At 36.6% G+C, this 23,383-nt stretch overlaps 1 protein-coding gene across 12 annotated transcripts in view; it reads right to left on the minus strand.

The window, feature by feature from the left end:
• Window positions 1-23,383, minus strand: part of BSH (transcription regulatory protein SNF5, putative (BSH)) — a 269,940-nt gene that overhangs the window by 65,469 nt on the left and 181,088 nt on the right. The window contains exon 10 of one of the 12 annotated variants that reach the window (XM_089788049.1): window positions 22,255-22,682. The exons of the other annotated variants lie outside the window; for them this stretch is intronic. Coding sequence (XP_089644175.1) covers window positions 22,619-22,682 — 64 coding nt within the window. The 3' untranslated portion in view covers window positions 22,255-22,618. Of the gene's footprint in view, window positions 1-22,254; window positions 22,683-23,383 lie in introns of those variants that run through there. 12 annotated transcript variants of the gene reach the window in all.

A 23,383-nucleotide genomic window follows, 5' to 3' on the forward strand; every position in this document is an offset into this window, starting at 1 on the left:
TAGCCCCTCGTACCGGCAAACAATGGACGCAAACCCATTGTCCATGGAGACGTAACTTCAAGTGTCTCGTATGCACTTACAGGTTCTTCTCTTAATGTTCCAATCTGACTGTAAAACTGTGTTTAAGATTGGGTTTTGAATGTTGGTTATTGTATTGCTATTGTATAATGCAATAACATGCTTTAAGGAGTTGTATGAGAGTTTACTGGTTCTATTATGTTGGTTTGTAATACATTTTCATAATGCTTGAATCCTGAATATTATTTTGAAAGAACGGATTTATATCTATTGGGGAATCTACTGGTTTCAATTGTTGTTCCGTAATACATCTGCCTATGTTTAAGTTCTGAATATATTTTGAGGAAGAATTCGAGTCAATATCCGTTTGGGATATTTCATCGTGCCCCAATGGTAGAGACTTTTCTTATAGAATAGATTAAAATAGGACCTAGAGCCAAATCGGTACGCTTTCAATCAGCCTTTGAGCTAGTGTTGGTTTATCCGTATCACAGTTTCTAGCTACTAGATAGAAGTGTCTTTCCCATTACTCGCTCCGCAGGTAAGTGGATTCTTTCTTAAACGTTAAAAGGAAAGACTATTGGTAACACCCTTCACAAATCTCTAAACTTCTTGCTTACCATGAGTTGATCCAAGAAATAGTGAGAAGGGGGAGTCTTCCCTTAAACGTAGGAGAGACTTTGCCTTACACGTTGTGGCTAGTCTACCAATTTTGTGACTGAGTTTTGACAAACTGCCGATTGCAAAATATCCACCCAACAAAATGAAAGTTTTGTCAATGACAAATCATAAACTACATGCAGTAAATATCAATGATGGTTTTACTTTTGATCACAAAAGCATAAATTGGGGGAAAATAAAGAAAATCGCAACTAAGGGCAAATAGGTAAAATTTCCAATTTTTACCTTGAAAAAATGTAAATTTTAATGGAATGTCATTGTCTGCCAATTTTCTTTGATTTTTGCCTGGGTTCCAGTTCAATCCTTCCCAAATATAGGCCTAGATTCAACTCGCTGTGAGTTTGGATAGAGTCTGGCTCACAACCCTGAGGGTTTGGCAGGGAGAAATAGTGAAAATTAGTGAAGAATTTGAAGGCTTTCAATGATATTTAATTAGTGATGTGTGATTGTTAAAGTTGACATGATTATTCTTGAAATGAAACATTGATATGAAGGTGTATTTTGGCATTTTGCTATGCTATTTGAACTATAACATTAATATATATGGTGGTGTATTTTGCTATGTCACTTTACTATTAGCATAGTGGTGTACTAAGTCACAAGATTTGAGTTTGAGTTTGAGTTCGATGACAATGGAGTTCAAATGAAATTTGACAAGGCAAAAAAAATCAGAAAAAATTTGACATTAAATTTGCCTTATATAATTTTCCGAAATAAATGTATCCATTATTTAGTATTGAATGTTTATGAATTTCATTCAAAGAACTTAACCATCTTTACTAATAAAATAATAAAAATATTAATAATCATAATAAAAATAAAAAATATATTAGTAATCATAAATATATATATACAAAACATTAATATTTTTCTAATATAAATAAATAAAACATATATGATAAATATAAATGTCTTCCTAAAAAATATATAAAATTAACATATATTATAATAAAGTTATAAAATGTTAAAAGTTACAATAATATTTTTACTATTACAAAAGACTTTTAAAAGTTTATAAACTTAAACACAAAACATAAAATGAAAATCATTATAAACTTCCCATAGAGATGGCCACCGATAGCTTGAAACCTAAACATAAAATGAAAATAATTAAAACAAAGCGTGGATGGCCATCAGAAGCTGGGCAAGATTGCGCGTAGGAATGGTAAGGTTGAGCAAAATGGTTTCAGTGTTCACCTTTTGGATGACGTGAACACCAATCAGATGCTTCAAAATCTCAAATATGATTGGATGCATGCATCTTCTATGTCGTAACAGTTTTGTTGCCCTAACCATCTTTTAGTTTCATGCATTTTTCAACAAACGAAGGTCATTATCCTACAAAGCACTGCAATAACATATCTTTTCCATAAAACAACAACAAAATTGCTGCCATATGAATTTGAGCTAATTTTATTTATAATTTTTGGGTTTGCTGAATTTCGAATTTGATGTCAAAAATTCAGCGAACCTTGTGACTTAGGTGGTGTACTCTGAACTTATTTGTTGTTGCATGTGTGTGTAGTACAGATGAACCCAATCCCCCCCTGTCCAAAAAGAAAAAAATTGATCGAACTAGTGAACCCAAATCAACCAAGCCCAACAACTTAAATGTTTGCCATCTTTTTTAGTTTAATTGTGATTTATTGGAGGGCTTCTACCCACATGATTTTTAGCAAGGATTTTACTGCGATATCTAGTGGGATCCTATGAGAATTCATCCACTCATAAATAAAAGCTTCAAATTTCAAATTATATTTGAGACTTTAGTGTACATAGTGAACAGATAAATTCTTTAACTTCCATGGTTAACAATCTACAGCTGGAAAGTGAGAGTCCGAAGGACCAAATATCTCACGAGTGATTTCTGTAAGAATTTGCCTTAAGGAAAAATTCACCCAAGATCAAATAACTCAAGCAGAAGCACAATAGTAGACTAGAAAGAGTATGATTAGAATATCGATATGTATTCAATTCAATGTGCAAGTACACTAGGAGTGCCTGTATATAAAAGCCTTTGGAATGCTTCTAGAATGCATAGGACTCAGCAACATGATAAGTCATACAACCAAGCACATGTCCACCAAAAGTGGGTTATCCTCCATTAAGCACAGGAGTAAGTGTAATGATGAGGATAAGCCCACAAAGGTGTAGCACGCAAAATAATATTGTAGACACCATGTGCTAAATTAAGAGTGCGAATAACTGTGTCGTCTACATGACAACTCGATTAATTATGCAAACTCCAATGTTGTAGACACCATATGCTGAATTCGAATTGTTTACTTATGTGTTGTCAACATGACAACTCATAAAAGTATACAAACTCCTAAGTGTCTCACAAAATAAATAATAAAATAATGTATTAACCTAAGTAAACTTAAGTAAAATGTACCAACACCCCCCCTTAAGTGCAACTTAAGGTAATGCCCTTAAGCTTACGAAAACTAGAATGAAATGCATAATGGGTCCCGACTACTAGGCCATATTAGGTAACCATGAACATAATGAAATGCAATCTCTCATAAAGCAAAGAAAGAGAGAAAACCTCATGGGAAAAAACCTCCCCCAAAAAGAGAGATGAAAATAGATGCATGGATGGATGGAGTAATCAAGACACCCTCATTACGACATACATCAAGTATATACAATAGAGAAATATAAGAACAAAACCTCATAAGCGGAAGAATTCCCCCTCATAAGAAAGAAGAGGAAGAGAGACAAGGTAGTCCCCCCCTCCAGTGAAGAGTGTCGATCAGTGATAGCTGCTCCAAGGAAGAAGTTGGTCCTTGAGTGCTGAATAATGTTCCTCCCCTTTGGAAGAAACAATGGCAAAGGTACAAATGAGATGCTTCCCCTATATGTAGAAAGAATCCCAATGATCAACAATGCCTCTAAAACCTACTCAACTGTCTCTATGTCGATGCTGATTGTCGCCCCTTCCAACACCGTTGAAAAAAAACAAGTGCAGATCTGGCAAGGATGGATGTAGAACCTGTCCCAAAGAACTTACTATCTCCTCAAATGATAAAGAGACCTCCTGCAACTACGGTACATAAGGATCCACAATCACATCAACCTGTGAAGATCGATCATGTAAAGAATGAACATGAGGGTTAGAGTAAGCCCTCGCAACAACTGAAGAAGGATCTGCCTCATCAAAGAGAAGATGTATATCATCAATGATGTCCCCCAAATCTACTATTTATGACTCCACAAACAAACCTGAAATGTCTGCTATGTAGTCATCCCCTATTGCTGAAGTTGGAAGACAAGGTGTACATTGTTGTGTTGGACCTATCACTATGGCAATGTATGCATGTGGACTATGCAGATGTCGTGACCTCTCGCTGCAACTGTCGATAGAACCCCACGTATCTAAATATGTTGAAGCACTATCGCTGGTGTCACTATCGGTTTACACAGTGTATGAAGTGCAAAGACGCTTAGAGGACAAGTTGGGTGAACTTTCCTCAAAGTGAACATCCTTCACAAAAATCTCATGTGTCTCAGGATCCATAAGTCTATATGCCTTAACACCGTCTTCATATCCGATGAAAGTACAAGGCCTAGGTGGTGGTCCCTTGCATCCCCTAGAAGATATGTTTGCCCAAGCTGGACAACCGAAGACTCTGAAGTGACTCACAACTGGTTTTTTGTCACACCATCCCTCAAAAGGAGTCTTCCCATCTGGGGCATTATGAGAAGACCAGTTAAGTATGTGAGTGGCACTACTGATAGCTTTCACTTCTAGTGTAGGATCAAGAGACTTGGCTTTAATCATGCAACTTGCCATGGACTTAAGCGTTTGTATCCTCAATGTTGCAACATCTATCTTGTGTGCACTGAATGCTGATGGATTCTAAATATCAATTCCCTCAAGTTTGCAAAAGTCTTTAAGTATTATGTCCACATATCTACTTTCATTGTCCATCAGAAGAACCTTGATGGCTTTCCTGGATTTCTGTTCAACATGAGCCTTGAAGGCTAAAAACTTGTCCAACACTTCATTCTTGTGATGAAGAAAATAGACCCATGTGTAACGTGAAAAGTCATCAATGAAAGTAAGGATGTAGCAACCTTGGCTGACTAATGTCACTGCAAAAGGACTTGTTAAAACCATGTGAACCAACTGAAGATCAATTGGTGCTCTTGAACACTTTCCTTTATCATACTTCTCCTCGAGATGCATATCCACTGAACATGATGAACACTCACCCTTAGAAAAGTTGATGTTAGGTAGGCCTTTGACCATTTTTTTGAGCAAACTTGCTGAAGATAGCGAAAGGCTAGATGACCAAACCGCACATGCCATAATCTTATTTGTGAGTTAAATCGAGTTAACAAGGCATGTGAAGGAGACTTGGGCACAAAGTGGGAGAAGGAATAAAGCCTCTTGTCATGATTGACTTTCCCCACTGCAACCAATGAATCATCTTTAAGAATTCGCACCATTACTGAATCTGGAAGGAACTCAACTTTGTTGCCATCTCAAAGGTGAGTGATTTGGTAAATTGAGAGGAGATTGGAGCTGAAGTTTGGAACATAGAGGACATCTTTGAATTCCCCATTTTCCATCTCTACATGTCCTTTTCCTTCAACTTCCATTTTTATATCATCTCCCACAAAGATGTGCAGTACCTGTAACTGCTTTAATAAAGAAAAGTCTCCCTTTGAAGAACCCATATGATATCAGGCACCTAAGTCAAGAATACATTCTGATGAAGAACTTGAACCAGCCATAAGTGCTTGCCCTTTTCCCTTTGAAGAGGTTGGAGTTGAATCCTTGGAAGCATTTGGCACTTGAATTTTGTTCTTCTTGAGTAGGTTTTCCAACTCATCGATTCTTTTAGTCTTGCAATGATGCTCATCATGATTTGGCTTCTTGCAATATGCACAAAATAGTTTGTCCTTCTTTTCATTACTTCCCTTCTTGTTGGAAGAAGAATTGCCTTGCTATGAGAAGGATTGTTGTGTCTCAAATTGTGATTTTTGCTTCCACTGCTTTTTGTTGTTGTTGTTAGAACTTCTTCCTCCTTGACTTGATTGGTTCTCATCACTTGCACCAATGCTTTGGTCTTTGATGACGTGTGAAGTCCCATATCTATTAAGTGGGTTTGTTCAAAAATCAACATTTTTACAAATGCATCAAAAGTAGGCTTTTGGAAAGCACTTCCCATGGTCAACCTGTGAGTGTTATAACTCAAAACAAAGGAAGCATACTCTAAATGTAGCCTCTTCAAGATCTAATGAATCAACTTATCATCCTTCATGGGATTACCACAATCTTTAAGTAGTGCTCTAAACTCATTGGCTTTGTTGATGTAATCTTGGATTTTGTCAAAATTCTTAGGATCCAAGAGAAGTAGGTCAACCTCAATCCGGTATCCCTTTTCCTCATCCACCTTACCATACAATGCTTCAAGTTTGTCCCAAGCAGGTTTCGCTTCCTTGAAACTCGAAATGTGGAAGAAGAGATCTCTATGTACACAAGTCTTGATAATTCCCAAAGCTTGTTGGTCTTTAGTTCTCCAATCATTGAGTGTTGTGGCATCAGTGGGTTTTGCAATTGTACCATCAACATAAAGACTTAGACCTTTTTCCATTAATCTACTCCATATAATATCTTTCCATGTAGAATAATTGCGTGAAGTTAGAAGTGGACATTTAGGTGAACCCATGATGCAAAAAAGTAAAAGAGCACAAAAGAGAGACACAAGAACACGATACACACCCCCCCTTTTCACTCAATCAAAAGACCCCCCCAAAAAAGATGCTTTTGGCACTTTATATGTAGTGCATATACAATAGGCCACTTGTCAAAATGTACTTTCTAATTTTTCTTTTTACAACTGCCTTTTGAGGCCTAAATATGGAACTAAGCACTGTAGGTTAAATGTACAATTCTGAAAAGTAATCAAAGCAATACAATGCAGAAAAGGCCCCAAGTCTGAATGTGATATTTTTGTCCACACAACCCTATAATCTGATTGCAGATCTAGAAAGTAGACGAAAAACAACGCACTTTCAAAAAAAGCGAAAACTGAAAATGTGTCCAAATGAGCCAGTACGGAGCGTTTGAAGTTGCAAAATGCAAGATTGAACAGGTATATTCGCCAAAAAACGCAATTTTTGACAAATCCTTGCACCAAAACCAGAAAAGAACACCACCACTAAAAAGTTCAAGAAATTATACCCAAAATAAGTAAAAATCGCACCTAATTTGGAGTCCGGAGGACTAAGTTATGGCCTCCAAAAGTCAAACTATGAAATCAAAACTGCATCTGGAGAGGGGTCTGGGCAAAAAACTACGAGCTTAAACTTGATAGTCAAACGGTTGTCGCAACAGTTGAAAAATGCCTAGGAATGACGGTTAGACAGCCGTCAAATTTAATCTCGTGAAATGATGATGCAAGCAAAAAATCAGCCTCCCTTGCTTACGTGGCAGGCTGACGGTGCGTACAGACGTACGGTCAAAACACATGTAGATGCCATATGCTGACGTGTCTACAACTCAACGGCTGAAATGGGACTGCTATGGAAGGATTGGCCATGTAGCTAGATAGGTGGGCAGTTGGGACGTTGCCGCGTGGTGGCGCCTTCTCAAGATGCATGTCACAGGCGACCAGAGAGAATTCACCGAGAGCCGAAGGAGTATGTTTGCGAGCGAGAAGACGTGGACGCCGAGAATGATTTTTCGCAACTGCCGGAGCATAAATGCAGTGCTGGAAACCCAAGTTTTTTGTGGTCGGGCCTGGTAATATTGGTGCCGGCAATGAAAATTTAACTGTAGGGGTCCTCGCCTTAGTCCCACATGGGTGGGAAATTGAAATTTGTGGGGATTTAAATGCCTGCCGCCAAGGATAACAAACAAATAAGGTGCCGGCCGATATTCAAGCCTTTAGTTGCCAGACTTTGAACTGTCTGTATGTGGGTGTATATCCTTCGCCCGAAAAGTATGAGCGTCGTCGTGTTCACCGGAATAGTATTAAGTTGTCGAAAATATAAAATGCGCCTGAAGGAATATTCCTGTAGTACAAAAAAATTCCGCGCAAGGTGCAAGGCTGGGGTGTGACTGCCCGGTGCTTGTACCAAAAAAAATTTCTTTGTTGGCCCAACTAGGCTGAATTTTTTTTCGAAAATATTCAGAAATATTGTGACGGAAATACAAAGAAATTAAATAATAGATCTGAATTAAAAATTGCAAATCTAAAAAAAATCATACCCCAACTTGCAAATTGGGCCTTTGGGTGCCGATTTGCAAAAAAAAATTGCCTCAAAATCGACTTTGGCCTAGGGTAGGCGAATTTATGGCCGATTTTCATCCAATCGACGTTTTGAACGCAATGGCGAGGTCCATTCTGGCTCTAGAAACTTCCAATGACTACGATACTCCAGATTTGGGCCGAGGTGTTGAAGCAACAAGATGGTCTCAAACGGCTATGTGAAAAGAGATTCTCCAAGAGCTCTTATACCATGTAAGAATTTGCCTTAGGGAAAAATTCACCCAAGATTAAAGAATTCAAGCACAAGCACAACAGTAGACCAGAAAGAGTATGATTTGAATATCGATATGTATTCGATTCAATGTGAAAGTAAACTAGGAGTGCCTGTATATAAAGGCCTCTGGAATGCTTCAAGAATGCATAGGAATCAGCAACATGATAAGTCATACAACTAGGCACATGTCCACCAGAAGTGGGTTATCCTCCATAAGCACAGGAGTAAGTGCGACGATAAGAGGATAAGCCTACAAAGGTGTAGCACGCAAAATAATGTTGTAGACACCATGTGCTAAATTAGGAATGCGAATAACTATGTTTTCTACATGACAACTCAATTAATTATGCAAACTCCAGTGTTGTAGACACCATGTGCTGAATTAGACTTGCTTACTTCTGTGTTGTAAACATGACAACTCATAAAAGTACGCAAACTCCTAAGTCTCTCACAAAATAAATAATAAAATAATGCATTAACCTAAGTAAACTTAAGTAAAGTGTAATAAGTAAATACTTATTTACACCAACAATTTCCATATAGGCACAAGCTTTCAAACCCTAACATCTGCAAGTTTCGGCAATGGCATGACACCAGCAATGTTTTTCTTAGTTTGGCTTTCAATCTTTTTTAATTTATATTTAAACTATAATTACACTAATAAATATTATTTATAATATATTAATATAACACACTTCTTATACTATTGTATTATTGTTATATTTCTATCAAGATACAATCGTGTAGCTTTCGACACAAACTCATTAACCCATGTCTCATGAACAATTCACATGAATCCATCTCTTATGACTATGAATGGAACACTAAACAGTCATTGCATCCACACAATGCTCACAAGGGCGGGGCCTTTCCAAGATGTCATCCATCCAAGTATTGCTCCAACTCAAGTGCACTTAACCATGGAGTTTCCTCCAAGATTATGCCCACCATACCTGCAACTCCTTTTAGAAAACCTTAGCAGACTTATGACTTGGATACCTGCCCCAAGAAATTGGTGGAACCACTAGAATGTCAAGATGAGATAATAAACATTCAATTGGTTGACAATTGTTTATTTGAGATTGATATTGATTTGACTTTTATAATTGACTTTTTGACATGGACGAGAAAGATCCTTCCAATTCTCATGATGAGGATGAGATTGTTTGCAGGTTTTGGGACCCAGGAACATTTATCGGTGATGGGATTTGGTCAAAGGACTATAGTGATAGAATGATTTCCAGATTTAGTACACTTGCTCATAGCTTATACATTGTTCCAGATTCTAGTGAATTGGATGGATTTTTATGCTTCAAAAATTGGATAGACCTTGGTTGGGAGTTGAAGAGAGTTATATCTTCATCATAGTGACTGGGTCTCGACACTTTCCTTACCCATTACACCTATATACTCAGGGGGATTTCAGATTTATGATGGTAGTATTTACTATTAGCCGCCTTGTGCCCCTGATGTTGATTTCAGCTATTGAGTTGTTTTGTTCTTTAATCTGCAGTTTAGGATGGACAATCATGATAGCTAGCATGCAATTTCATAAGAGATCATTCACAAGTGGGGAATTGTCCAGTATTAGTAGTTCCCTAAGATATTCATATCTCCTTATCTCTAATGCTTATGATAGCATAATAGTGTGGGATCTTGATATCAGCATAACTAATGCTTTGTGATAGTGGTATATTGATGATCGACTTCATGATTCTAGATACATTGCTTATGTCAGAGTAGCATAGCCGATTCATATAGTAGTTTTCCTAAGGTTGATATCGGATCCAAGTATTCTGAGCATGCAGATCTTGATTGCTTGAGGGTAAGCAATCTCTAGGAAGGGAGCCCTATAATGTCCCCTATTCTAGGGTATTTATTCTTTGATGTGTCGTTAGCCCTTTCCACCATGGTATTGTGGCCTAACCTAGTCTTTATAGATGATCCCTGCAAGTTTTGGCTCAGGTACTTTTAGTTGTCGGCTAATCAAAGTAGTTTCGATAGGTTTCCAAATGCTTACTCTTTTTAGTAAGCCGGCAGGGTTCAAGCTTTTGCCCATTACAATATTAGACTAGGAGCATCTTGTCAAGAGCATTTCAACAAGCTATCACACATGGCTTTCGAAGTTCGATAGGATATTTATTTTAATGCTTGAAGATTTATTATGCATTTTATTAGTAATTGGAGACATTAATTAAAAGTGGAATAAGATACATAAGAAATATGAAGAATCAAGCAAACTTTAAGAAACCCCCCTCTAGAAAGAGATAAAATATTGGAAAATCTTTCATTATTTTGAAAAATAAAATAATTTCTATAAGTGAATCTCTCAATTTTTTTAAATTTAAAACATTCTTTATATTGGCAATTATTTTGGAATAATATTTTTTTTTAGACAATATTGGTGAATCTCAATAATAATAGGAATTTCATTAATCACCCTGGTAAATACTTCTATTTTAAAATTCAATTCTTATTGAAAATTATTGGGCTATATGTAGAAATCTTTGATGGGTTTAAGGGACAAAATATAATATTTAGCCAGTATTATTTTTAAAATGTAATCTAATAATCCTCATTGTATTGTGCAAGATAAATGTAATGATATTTTTAATTCTAATAAGACCCACAGTTTCTTCAAGGTCATTGTTTCTATCGTGATCCACAATCCAAAGGAGATCGTAGGCCCCATAAGCATTAAAAATCAAACTTGTACATTTTTTCTATGTTGCCGGATTCGTCCCTTGCTGCCTGACTTCGGGTCCGGGTCTGCACGGGTCTGGATTCGTCCCTGGGTTCACTGTGGGTCCGAGCAGGGTCCTTAGTTTTGACTATAGATTCGTCCGGGTCCTTGCTGGAGCGAACCCAGACAAACTCATAGCGAACCCAGGGCTAAAACAACTTTAAAGAGTGTTTTTTTAATTGTTTTCTTATGTAACTCTCAAAGGAACTTAATAAAAAACATTTCACTCATCTAATCCCTTATGTCAAGGAGGAGGACGATGATATAGCAGCATGTGGGACTAGTTGAACCAGTTTGAGTTCCAATGATGAAGATCTAGATATAGTTGCAATTGGTGATGAAGCCATTGATCCCTCATTTTATGATGATCCATTTGACCCTTGAAGGGCATTTGATACTATGATTATTGATAAACTACTAAACATTTGTCATCTATCATCATGTTTCAAACTTTATTATTTGATGAGCTAGTCTTTGTTTTGCAATTTAGTAATTCAATGTATTATTTGATGCACTAGTCTATGTTTTGCAATTTAGTAATTCAATGTATAATTTTCTTTACAATCATGAAGATAGATTAATGAGCAAGTATTTAATGTTGTTAGTTTCAGGTAAAAACAGGTTTTGAAGGGACCCGAAACCCTTTGGCATTTGGCATTGATCAATGATCAAGCAACAATTGTTCATATTGTGAAATGACTATGCTTTGCAACTATGCATGTTTCTCTTCTATATATATATATATATATATATACTCACGAACCCAAATGGGGAAAAAAAATTGCCCGAACCCATGTACCCGAACCTAGTCCCCGAACCCGAATCGGCAACTTAGCATTTTTTACCCAATGGAATATTATGAGGATCATTACATTATATTTTTAATCAATAGTGGAAACTAAATATTGGTGATATAACCCTAAAGTAACTAATAATTATGATAATTATTGGTAAATTAATTTTAATTTCTCCAATAACATATAATGTTTAGTTGAATCAAATCTAATCATGTATCGAATATTGTGGCAAATCTCTAAGTTTAAATTTTTTAATAAAATAAATTATAGGGCAATTTTGAATATTTTAGAACTAAATTTTATAAAAATGTGGCGATTTAGGTTGCATTAAACCTTAAATTATTACCCAAAATTTTCTAAAATTAGCCAATTGGTAACAATATTGGCTACTAAGAATTAACTTGGAGTCAAGCAGAGGAAAATGAAGAGACACTGAGATGGCTACAAAAGGATTTTCAGAGACTCATTGTCTTCATGCTTGGGTGATTCGGATATTGTTCAGATTTCTCTTTGAGAAAGTGGAGCTTTCAATTTCAAAACCTCTTCAGGCTGCTCGCGGTGAATCAGACACAAACCTGGTTCAACATCAGCTATCATGAACTCAACATCAGCTATCGTGAACTCACATCATAGTTCATATCTGGATTTTTAGGTGCATTTTATAGTTTTACAATCTGACTGTTGGCACTGTTTGTAAGATTGGATGTTTTATCATGTTATTTTATTATTGGTTTAAAATACAATAACAATTCTGGAGTATTTTTATGTAAGTATTTTTGCTGGTTATTTGTTGGCTTTATTGCATAAATATCTGCTACATTCTGAAAACTGTTTGTGGGAAAATTGGGGAAAAACATCCATCTAGGATACTACATCGATTGAGGCAAGCTATTTGAAGACAAAGTGAATTAGATTAAAAGTGACCAACATCTAGGACCAGCAAATTTGTGGAAAAAAATCAGAAACTAAAATTGCAAATCTGCCTAAGGAAAGGTGTGAAGTTCAGGCCAGACTCAGGCAATTTTTAAGTAGAGAGAAATGACCTTCCCAGAAGATCATGCAAACTATGAGCAATTCAAAGGTATATTTCCAGGAAAGAAGCAAAATCAAATCAGATGTGACAAATCAAAGATAGATTGGGGAGCAAATCTGCAACCAGCATTTCAAAAATTGTTAAAGTTAATTTCCAGATTTTTGAGGGCAAAGGAGAATCATACTTTTTGTCTCCAACTCTAAAGGGTCCGTTTGGTTCGTGGAATTTAAAAAACCTGGATTTCTACAAACCTTGGTTTAGCCAAATCAAGGTTTTGCAAATCTTCATTCCGATTTTTGGAATTTTACTTGAACCGTTTGTTTCACTCAAAAGATGCATGTGAAGACACATTTTTATGTGTAAGCTTGGAGTTGAAGGCAAATTTCAAAAATTAATCCAATCTATTGTTTTTACACTTCTTAAAAAATATAACCAGGTTTTGATTTTCAATTCCTACTTGCTAGTAGGAAGTTGGAAAACCTGTTTTGAGGCAAAATTGGAAGTCCGGTGTGCTAATTCCATTTTGCCAATTTTGAAACAAACACAAAAAAATTTAAATTCGGATTTTGAAAAAGCCAATTCCTGTCATCTTCCAAGAACCAAACGGACCCTAAATGTCAAATTTGAAGTTCAAACCAAGTGAGAATTCCAATTCAAGATCAAAATTCAATGTTTGAATTTCTTCATGAGAAGTGAAGAAATGATTAGATGGAGGATGGCCGAGTGATCATGAGAAACGAAGAAGGATTCACTAACAAGCCTAAGGAAGAGTTCAATACATCAAGAGGGCTACCTAGAAGACTCAAAGAAAACTTGAGGACAAACATTAGGACAAGTTCAATGTAAAGAACCCAACTGGTTCACAATACTGCAATGTTCAGTAATATGTATTCTGGGTGTTCTATCATACACAACTCCTTCATCTTGGAAATACAAACTCAAATATTGAAATGTGAAAGCAATTATTTCCAAACATTAATGCCAACTATCACAATATGATTGGACTTGAAATGCAGATTATTGTTTGTGCAGTGAAAAATGCCAAATATATAGAATGTGGAGCAATTACAATATCATGTCTAATCAAGTTTTAATGACTCCAAACAGTATAAGAAACTATGACTAAATACCATGAACCTGAGAATGACCATGCACAATGCATCCAGCTTCACACTAAGTCAAATCGCAGTCCAGGAAACTCTAAGCAAAATAAATGCCAACAATGGTGATTTGTTGCAGCAGATGTAGATGCCAAGTGTGGTGTTGAGTCAGCCAGTCCGTAGAATAATTATCAGGCACTGGACATGCTGCCCGATCCCCTGGTTGAGAGACATCAAACACAAGGAAGAGTGCTTGATTTCCCAATCAACCATCGCCCAATATGCAGGAGAGTAGGCATCTGATTTTGTAGAGAATAGGGAAGCCCAAAACCAGTGATTCTAAACACCCAAAGTGCAGACCATGGCAACGTCAAGCAGAAGGAATGATGGCCTTTGAAATCCAGTTACATGCCAATGATCAGGAATACAAGGCATTCAAATACCCAGCCAAACACCTGAAATGCACATTAAAATAATGCCCTCAATTGCAGAGAAAAAAGCATTAATGTCAGATGCCCAAGTTACAGCCAACAGTGACACCAAATAGAATCCTCTTGGCGGCTAGAATGTGGGAATATAAATACCCATGTGGAGATACAACTTGCAGTTGTAAACAGAGATTTCAATTGCCAATTTTCTTCAGAATATGATCGCCTGAATGCCAATAGGAAGAACTCCAGCCAGCAGGAGAACTAGGCATTCCAAATCAGAGATAATAATCACCAAATTCTTCCACAAGCAAATCGCTTCTCAGCCACAGAAGACACAGTTTGAGAGAACACCAAATTCCAATTACAAATCCTCAGCTCAAATCCATTATACTTCAGCAATGTATTGAATTCCCAAAACTGAATTTAAACCTGCACAAGAGATAATAAAAAAGCAATACATAATTGGATGCCAATTCCTCACAAATAGAGTCACGTTTATAATCAATTGTGCAAGTCAGCTTCCTCTTCATACTTCTCACTTAAGAGGCTTCACATTTACAATTCCATTTTATAACATGTCATAAGATAAAGTGCCCTTTAATAATTAAAGCCTCATAAATAACTCAGTGGATATAAACTCCATAAATAAAATGCCCAATCAAATGCAGATGACAACCCACCATCGGTGCCACCACTACACTGCCAAATATAACAATCGCCCAAAATAGACTTACTATAAATACCATGCATGCATCAGAGACCCTCGAAACTCACTATCAACTCACAAGGGTCGCCATGATGAACCAACCTAGCCAACTGTAGGAGCCTGCTAAAAATCGGGGCATTATAGTCCTCCCTCCCAAAGATTGCTTGTCCTCAAGAAATTTGGTAACAAATTCTACTCCAACCTCCACAAAGATCCCATAGGAAAATGTGTGTGACGTCCCCGTCAATATCGAACCATCTCCATACCAACAACACCATCAAAACAAACAACACAAACCTATAAAACAACACTCAGTACCTATTTTGATGATAAAGAAACCAAGGTATCACAAGAAGGAAGCTCTATAGGAAGTCTCAATATCGCCTCTTTCACTACACTAACCCAACCTTCCTGTCAAACATCAGACTTAGGTGCAGGCAAAGTTTGCACCTTATAGATATCATGTACATGGGGATCAAATATGAAGTTGTATGCACTCATCACAGTAAATACCCTATTGCCTAATCATCCACATCCAAATCATCAGGTTGCTATGATGATTTAGCCTCAATCTTGTCAGAATATATCCACATGCTACGATTTTCTACACCCTTAGGCCTCAACGCACAAGTGTGATCCTTAGAATAAGGTACCTTGCACCCAAAAAAAAGTGTCTCCTCTTCAGATCCTAACATGAAGCCTCATCAATCTTTCCAACTAATTTCTCCTTGTCCCCAAAAATTGGTGGGTGCTCCTCACCAATAGGCGGAAAGGCAAAAGGATTTGGAGCAAGCTTGCCTCGAGAAGAAGATGACTCAAGGTCTCTCGCTTTACTCATAGCCTCCTATAAAGTAGATGGGTCAAATCACTTAATCCACCCTAGCAGTGGCTCAACCAATCCCTCCATAAACAACATCACCCTCCTTTGCTCAGATATATCATATACCATCACTGAAAGCCTCTAGAACCAACTAATGTAAGCCTCTAAGCTACCAGAGTACCTCAATTGAGATAACTCTCTGAAATATATCACAAGATGCTTTCTATCAAATCTCTCTATCAATTGGTCCACAAACTCCTAATGGGAAGTAATATGATCATGGTGTAAGGAGACCAACGCAGGGTACCACCAGCCGTGGGCTACTTTGTCTAGGTGTAACACAACAAATCTAATAGCGTCTTCCTTAGTTATAGGATGCAATGCCGAATATGTGTCGAGCTTATAAACCCAAGCTCGAGTTGTCACTCTAGCACTGTCATCAAAGTCCTCCAAAGTCATCTTACTAGTCACTTCTCGCAAATTCGAGTGTCTAGGCCTTTGTCTATCAGGTGTAGGCCTACCTCTAGAAGGCTCCCTCTTCTACATTAGGTATCTGTCAAAATTAAGGTTCTACTTGATTGCTTGCGAAAGAGCATCCCACTTAGCAAAGTGTGCTACCACGTCATCCACAACAGGTGCGGCTTTAGTCTTTGCATTAACCACATCTACCTCAAGTCTCAAAAAAGTAGGCCTCTGTGGCCTATCATATGTACCAGTGTGACCAGTCATGTCAATCCTGTCAACTATCCAGTCCCAGTCCTCTGCTCTAATCCTGTCACTATCTCTAAGCCTATCATATACTCGGGACCTCTGCAAACTGACACAATCATCTTGAGCACCTCTCTCCCTACAGTGACTTCTAGGGAGTGCAATATGCTGCAATGTGTCAAAAAGTTGCTGCAGTACCTCGGCAACATGGTACTAACCATGCGCGAGATCTCTTAGTGTCTCTTTGGCCTCTCTATCAATGTCTAAACCAGTGCCACAATCTCTATAACATGTATTAGTTGAACCAATCAAATTACAGTCACCCCTGTCGCCCATAGTACCAAATTGAATATCAGGTCCTCCATTGCCAGGTGGGGACATGCGACCTCTACAAGTATAATGCCTACCCGGGATAAATCTATGAGCCATAATGCACTAAATATTTGAACCCAATTCCCTGCAGGTTGGCAGGAAACTACTTGGATACCACTGTAATGAACCCAACTAGGCTCACACCAACATTATTGAGGTAATACGTAATTTGGATGATTTATAGCTGCAATTTCTTTGTTTTTGAAACACAAAAATTAAAAATTAAAATATAGAAGCAATTATCTCTAACCAATAATGTCAACTACTAACAATAGGATTGGACTTGCAATGCAGATTATTGTTGCACAGTGAAAAATTAAGGGTGAAATGAAACCAGAATGCTAAATTTACCATACACCCAAAATGCCTAATATTGAGAATGTGTAGCAATTAAAATATCATGACTACTCAAATTAATGACTGCGAATAGTATAAGAAACTATGATTAAATATCATGAACCTGCAAATGACCATGCACAATGCGTCCAACTTCCCACTAAGTCAAATTGCAACCCTAGAAACTTTAAGCAAAATGAATGCCAACAATGTCACTTTGCTGCAGAAGATGTAGATGCCAAGTGCAGTGTTGAGTCAGTCAACCTGTAGAATAAATATCAGGCACTGGATATGCAGCCCGATCCCCTGGTTGAGAGATATCAAACACAAGGAAGAGCACCTGATTTCCCAATTAAAGATCACCCAATATGCAAGAGAGTAGGTGTCTGATTTTGTAGTGAATAGGGATGCCCAGAAGCAATGATTCTAAATGCCCAAGTGCAGACCATGGCAACACCAGGCAGCAGGAATGATGGCCTTTGAAATATAGTGAGTTACACGCCAATGATCAGGAATACAAGCCATTCAAATACCTAGCTAAACACCTGAAATGCAAATTAAAATAACACCCTCAATTGCAGAGAAAAAAAACATGAATGTCAGACACTGAAGTTGCAGCTGACAATGACGTCATATAGAATCCTGCTGGCATCTAGAATGTAGGAATGTAAACACCTATGTGAAGATACAATTTGCAGTTGTAAACAGTGATTTCAATTGCCAATTTTCTCCAGAATATGATCGCCTAAATGCCAATAGGAAGAACGCTAGCCAGCAGGAGAAATAGGCATTCCAAATCAGATATAATAATCACCAAACTCTTTCACAAGAAAATTGCTTCTCAGCCACAGAAAAGACAGTTTGATAAGATGCCAAATTCCAACTACAGATCCTCAGCTCAAATCCATTATACTTCGGCAATGGATTGAAGTCCCAAGACTCAATTCAAACCCTCACAAGAGAATAAAAAGGCAATAGATAAGTGAATGTGTATTCCTCACAAACGGAGTCATATTTATAATCAATTGTGCAAGTCAGCTTCTTCTTCACACTTCTCACTTAAGAGGCTTCACATTTAGAATTCCATTTTGTAACATGCAATAAGATAAAGTGCCCTTTAATAATTAAAGCCTCATAAATAACTCATTTTATGAACTCCATCAATAAAATGCTCAATCAAATGCAGATGACGAACAACCATCTGTGCCACCACTGCACTGCCAAAGATAGCAATCACCCAGAATAGACTTACTATGAATAGCAAACCCATCTTAGAGACCCTCAAAACTCACTGCCAGTTCACGAGGGTTGCCATTGTGAACTAACCTAGCCAATTACAAGAGCTTGCTAACAATGGACTCATTACATTCAAGGACAAGATTCATGTCAACAATAATTCAAAAGGCAAGAAAACTGAATAAATTCTACAGATCAAGAAGATTAACATAATCTTGAATTTCCAGTGGAAATCGAAGATCAATATGAAGGAACCAAGCATCACAAGAAGGTCAAGAAGACCAAGGCTGCCGAGGTTCAAGTCAGAGATGTAGAAGAATATCATGAAGATGAAGATGACAAGGAATCACAATGAAGCCGAAAATACAATGGATTCTACTACTACAAAGTCAAGACACCCAAGAGAAAGAAACAGAAGAACAATAAAGAATTCCTAAGGATGGTGAAGCAGAGTTGAAATGAAGGGGAATGCATTAGGGAATGCATCTAATGCATTCCCCCATTGAATTTTTTCATAGGTTTGTCCTTGGAAAGGATATGTATTTCAAAACAATATAACTTTCCTAGTGGATGCCATTTAGAAATTGTAGCAACCTTAATTAGGGTTTTCTTGAGATGATCTTACCTATTGATTCCAAATCAATCTAGACCACTGAATGTAATTTAGACTCCTATAGATCCCTCCCTGCCATCATTTGTAAAGGAAGTTCTTGGAGAGTCATTACTTTGATGCTACACAAAAAGAAACAAATCATTGAAGTTGGAAGATTTTGTGAAGATCTTTTATTTCTAAACATAGTTTAGAATTTTCTTGAAGTGTTTCAGTTGAAAGAAAGAAATCTTTGATGAACCATTCTAAAACTTACTTATCCATACAACTTGTAGTTTTCTGATTTCAAATCATTTTGCATGGTCAACTGGAACTTTAATATAAGCTTAACTTCAATTGTTGCTTGCTCATTGACATGTGTCCTATTGATGGTGTTGATGACAAAGCTAAGTCTAGCAGAGTTCATAAAGACATTCATTGTCTCTTGCTTTCTAGGATTAGAATGGGATCTCTAAACCTTTACTCCTTTGCACTATTTTTATAACCTTGCTAGAGTTAAGATCAGGTGCTTGCATTGTTCAATCTTCTGAATAGAAAAGTTGATATTTTATTGAGTGAATAGTGTAAGTCCCCATGTGGTTACCTACAAACAACGTCATAAGCACTAAGTTGTGCCCAACACCAAAGTTCTAATGTACCGAGTGTAAATCTTATGGTTGCTTTACCTAATCACACACCATATACATTCTTTTGCACTTAAATCTCCCTTGTTCAAGAGAGGATTAGATATTTTGTGTTTCATCTTGGAAATCTTAGTGTTTCATCGTGAACTATGAGGTGGTCGCAAAATTCATATCAACAAATTTGGCATCTAGATGGATTTATTCGAGTTCATTCGTGGGGCTATTAATAAGTGAAGAAAGATGGATGGAATTAATTCAATTTTTACAAGAAAAGTTTTTTAGTCTTAAGGTCAACTCCAACATAACAAAAGGATTAATAGTGTTGCAATTCCACAAACCTCTAATAAATCAAGTTCAATCTAATCAATCTCAAAAATTCAAGTTCAACTACTTCATACAGCAAAGGCTCAAGGAGCTCCTAATGATAAAATTTTTTGGTTAACAACCCTTCTCCTTTGATTTTAATAATTACTATGACATGTCTAGAAACTTGAAGAAGCTTTGTACCAAGTTTCAAATCAATGATCCCAATAGAATAGCTAAGGAACATATCAAGACTTTTGAAGATGCACTACACAATGGACATAATAACTACGGAGCTGTGGCATGTCAACTCTTCAGTCATTCCTTGGGAGATATGAGCTCTTCGCATGTTTATGCATTTACCAAAATCTTCTATAAATCCATGGGAAGCATTGAAGGATGAATTTGTAAAAGAGTTTGGTATTCCAATTTCACCATCCAAATTGCATTCACAACTTGGTTGAGTCAAGAGACAAGAAGGTGAACTAGTTAGTTCTTTCAATGATCGATTCCATAAGGCACACACAAGGCTACAAGCTCCCTATATTGTCAACGGTGCTGCAAGAGAGAGATTTATTATAATGCCTTGGATCATCTCACTTCTATGATTGTGAGGCAGTCCCATCCTCCTCCAACTGATTTAAATGCAGCATTGATAAGGCTATTGAAGTAAAGGCTTGGTACAAAACATGTTAGGTCCATCATTCCATATGGGGTCAGCTGCATATCAAGTTCCATGAAATCAATTGCTGCTTCATCTAGGAGTTCCTATTTCTCAAGTACTCTACATGCTTCAAAGGTGCAATATCTTCTACAAAGACTCAAGAAGGAAAGGATGAGACAAAGGAAATTGTCGAGAAAATGAAGTAGTTGTCAACTGAAGTTACATATCTAAGGAATCAAAAAGTCACCTACAGAGCATACAAAAGAATTATCAAGCCTCACAGAACAATTATCAAGGAAACTACAGAATAAATCACCAAGGAAATGGCCAAGGGAATATCAAGTTTCATGTAGCAACCAAAATTTTTCAAAAGGAGATACCAAATACAAGGAATCAAGGAAATCCTCCTATAACTGGCTATAAAATTGTCCCAATAGTAAGATATGATCAAGCTTCGGTTGTAGAAGATTTCATTTTTCCACCACAATTTGAGAGTTGCAAGGAACATGATGGAAGGTTTCCACCAACATCAACATATGGTCCAATGGAGGTGCCAAACTTTAATTTCCACCAGCCTTAGCAAATTAACAAAGTAGCGAACAAGCTTATGTCTTCCCTCCATTGAACAACGTTTAGGACAAGGAACAAAAGAAGTATATCTATTCCAACAGTCACAAGGGAATTCAAGACCAAAAGTGTATCACATGAATTATAGATCCAAGAAGCCATTGACTTGATCAAGTCCTCCAAATAATTTCAACACCCCATCACATCCTAATGCAAGCAATAAGGACTCACCAAAAAGTTGGCAAGGAATGAATAATGTTCCTCCTAAATATGGATTGAAGAGGTTCAGTCGATGTGTGACAGATGAAGTAAAGAAAGTTAAGTATGACACTACTTGAGTTACTAAAAAGTGGTAGAGATTGGAGAGACTCTCCATAATGATTTGGATGACAATATTGTTCAAAAAAGTAATACTCAAAGTACATCAAATATTGTGCAGAATACATCAAGTATCTCTCAAAGAACATTAAATGCAATTTGAAAACAAATGTTAGTCAATGCATACAATATGTTGATCAGAGGGCACATGATATTACTCAAGATACATCAAATCGAATTTATGTTCCTCAAAGTTCACCAAGTGTGATTCAGAATGCAACAAGAAATGAAGATACGACTAAGCTTAAGAGGTAGCAATGAATGAAGAAACTATCAAAATTTAGAATGCAACCAAGAATGGACATATGACAACTATAGAATGGAAGTGCAACAAGCATAGAAATTCTTGATAAGATGAAGAAAGAGAAAGAACACACTTATAAGGAGAATACAATTGTCTTATACCAAAGAAAGGATGAGCCAACCCCATTTCTACTTTTTGAGAATCTTTAGGAAACTTCTACATAACTTCTAGGTAGATTCAAAAGCAGCTAGCACCGCAATGTCATTAACCATATAAAGGATTAGGCTTAAAGAATACCAAGACAAACAAGAAAATCACACAATTGGACAAGACTAAAGTCCCAAAAATTGCAGAGTTCAACCGCATTGATATACAAATAGCATCTGATCTAAGAATTGAACAATTCATTGACATTTCAATAATAGACATTCCACATGGATATGGTATACTCTTAGAAAGAGATTGGTCAAGGAGATTGAATGAATATGTGGCTACAAACATTTTACACATGTGGTTACCATTGAGAGGTATTCCAAATCAAATTAGAGCAAAGAGTGCATCAAGGTTGAACTTCACCATAATAAAGTGTGAAGAAAACAATGAGATCTTATTTGTTGAGGCTGGCTTTTGGTCTTTATAAGACATGTTGGTTCCCAAAACCGTAGATTGAAATCCTACAAGTCTTGCTAACTCGATGCTAGGATATCCAACCGATTATGACCAACTTGACGAAACTCAATAGTGTCATTCAAGTTCCCTGTGCTTCTGGCTCTACAAGGCCAAGGCGGGTGTACCTGATCCTGAATAAATCACTTAAATCCAAGATCCTTATAGCAGATTGTTTAGAATATGGATATAATGGAAATTTTCCAAATGGCAAGAATTATAGAAAGTTTTTTACTTGCAAATTACGAATTAAAAAAAATAAATGAATATATGAATTTTTTTAAATAAGTACGGATTAATGCAACAAATGAATATATTAATTCTTCAAAGGAAAGATATGAAACGATTGCTAGCATATGGATTATGAATCAAGAGTAAAATAAAGACCAGTGCTTAATTAAATGGGTAAACAAAGTCAAAATTATACATTGAAATGTGCAACTTTATAAAGTTCAATGTACTTAAACTATAAACAAATTAATAATCCAAATATGACAGATCAATTATACGAACGCAATTTTAAACTAGTCTAGGATATCTTTAACTCCTCTGATATGGAGACAAACTAGACATAAATATGGAAACAATTAAATATTTCACAATATTTATGTTTATCAATGTTAAAAATGCAATAATGACCCAGTCCACTTGTCTCAACATTAAAATATTTATAGAATTTAAAAAATAATTATGGACACAACTTAATAATATTTCAACCCCAAAATTTAAACTAGATAATTATGTCGGAAATAAAATCACAATAAAGACACTCCTTACAGATGATCCATCTACTGCGAATTTATTCAGACCGCATAAAATTCACCTAATAATTAAAATCCATAAGCTT

This window comes from Cupressus sempervirens, chromosome 6, assembly GCF_028749045.1.
Source record: "Cupressus sempervirens isolate cs-2001-9-10 chromosome 6, ASM2874904v1, whole genome shotgun sequence".
NCBI classification, from domain to species: domain Eukaryota; kingdom Viridiplantae; phylum Streptophyta; class Pinopsida; order Cupressales; family Cupressaceae; genus Cupressus; species Cupressus sempervirens.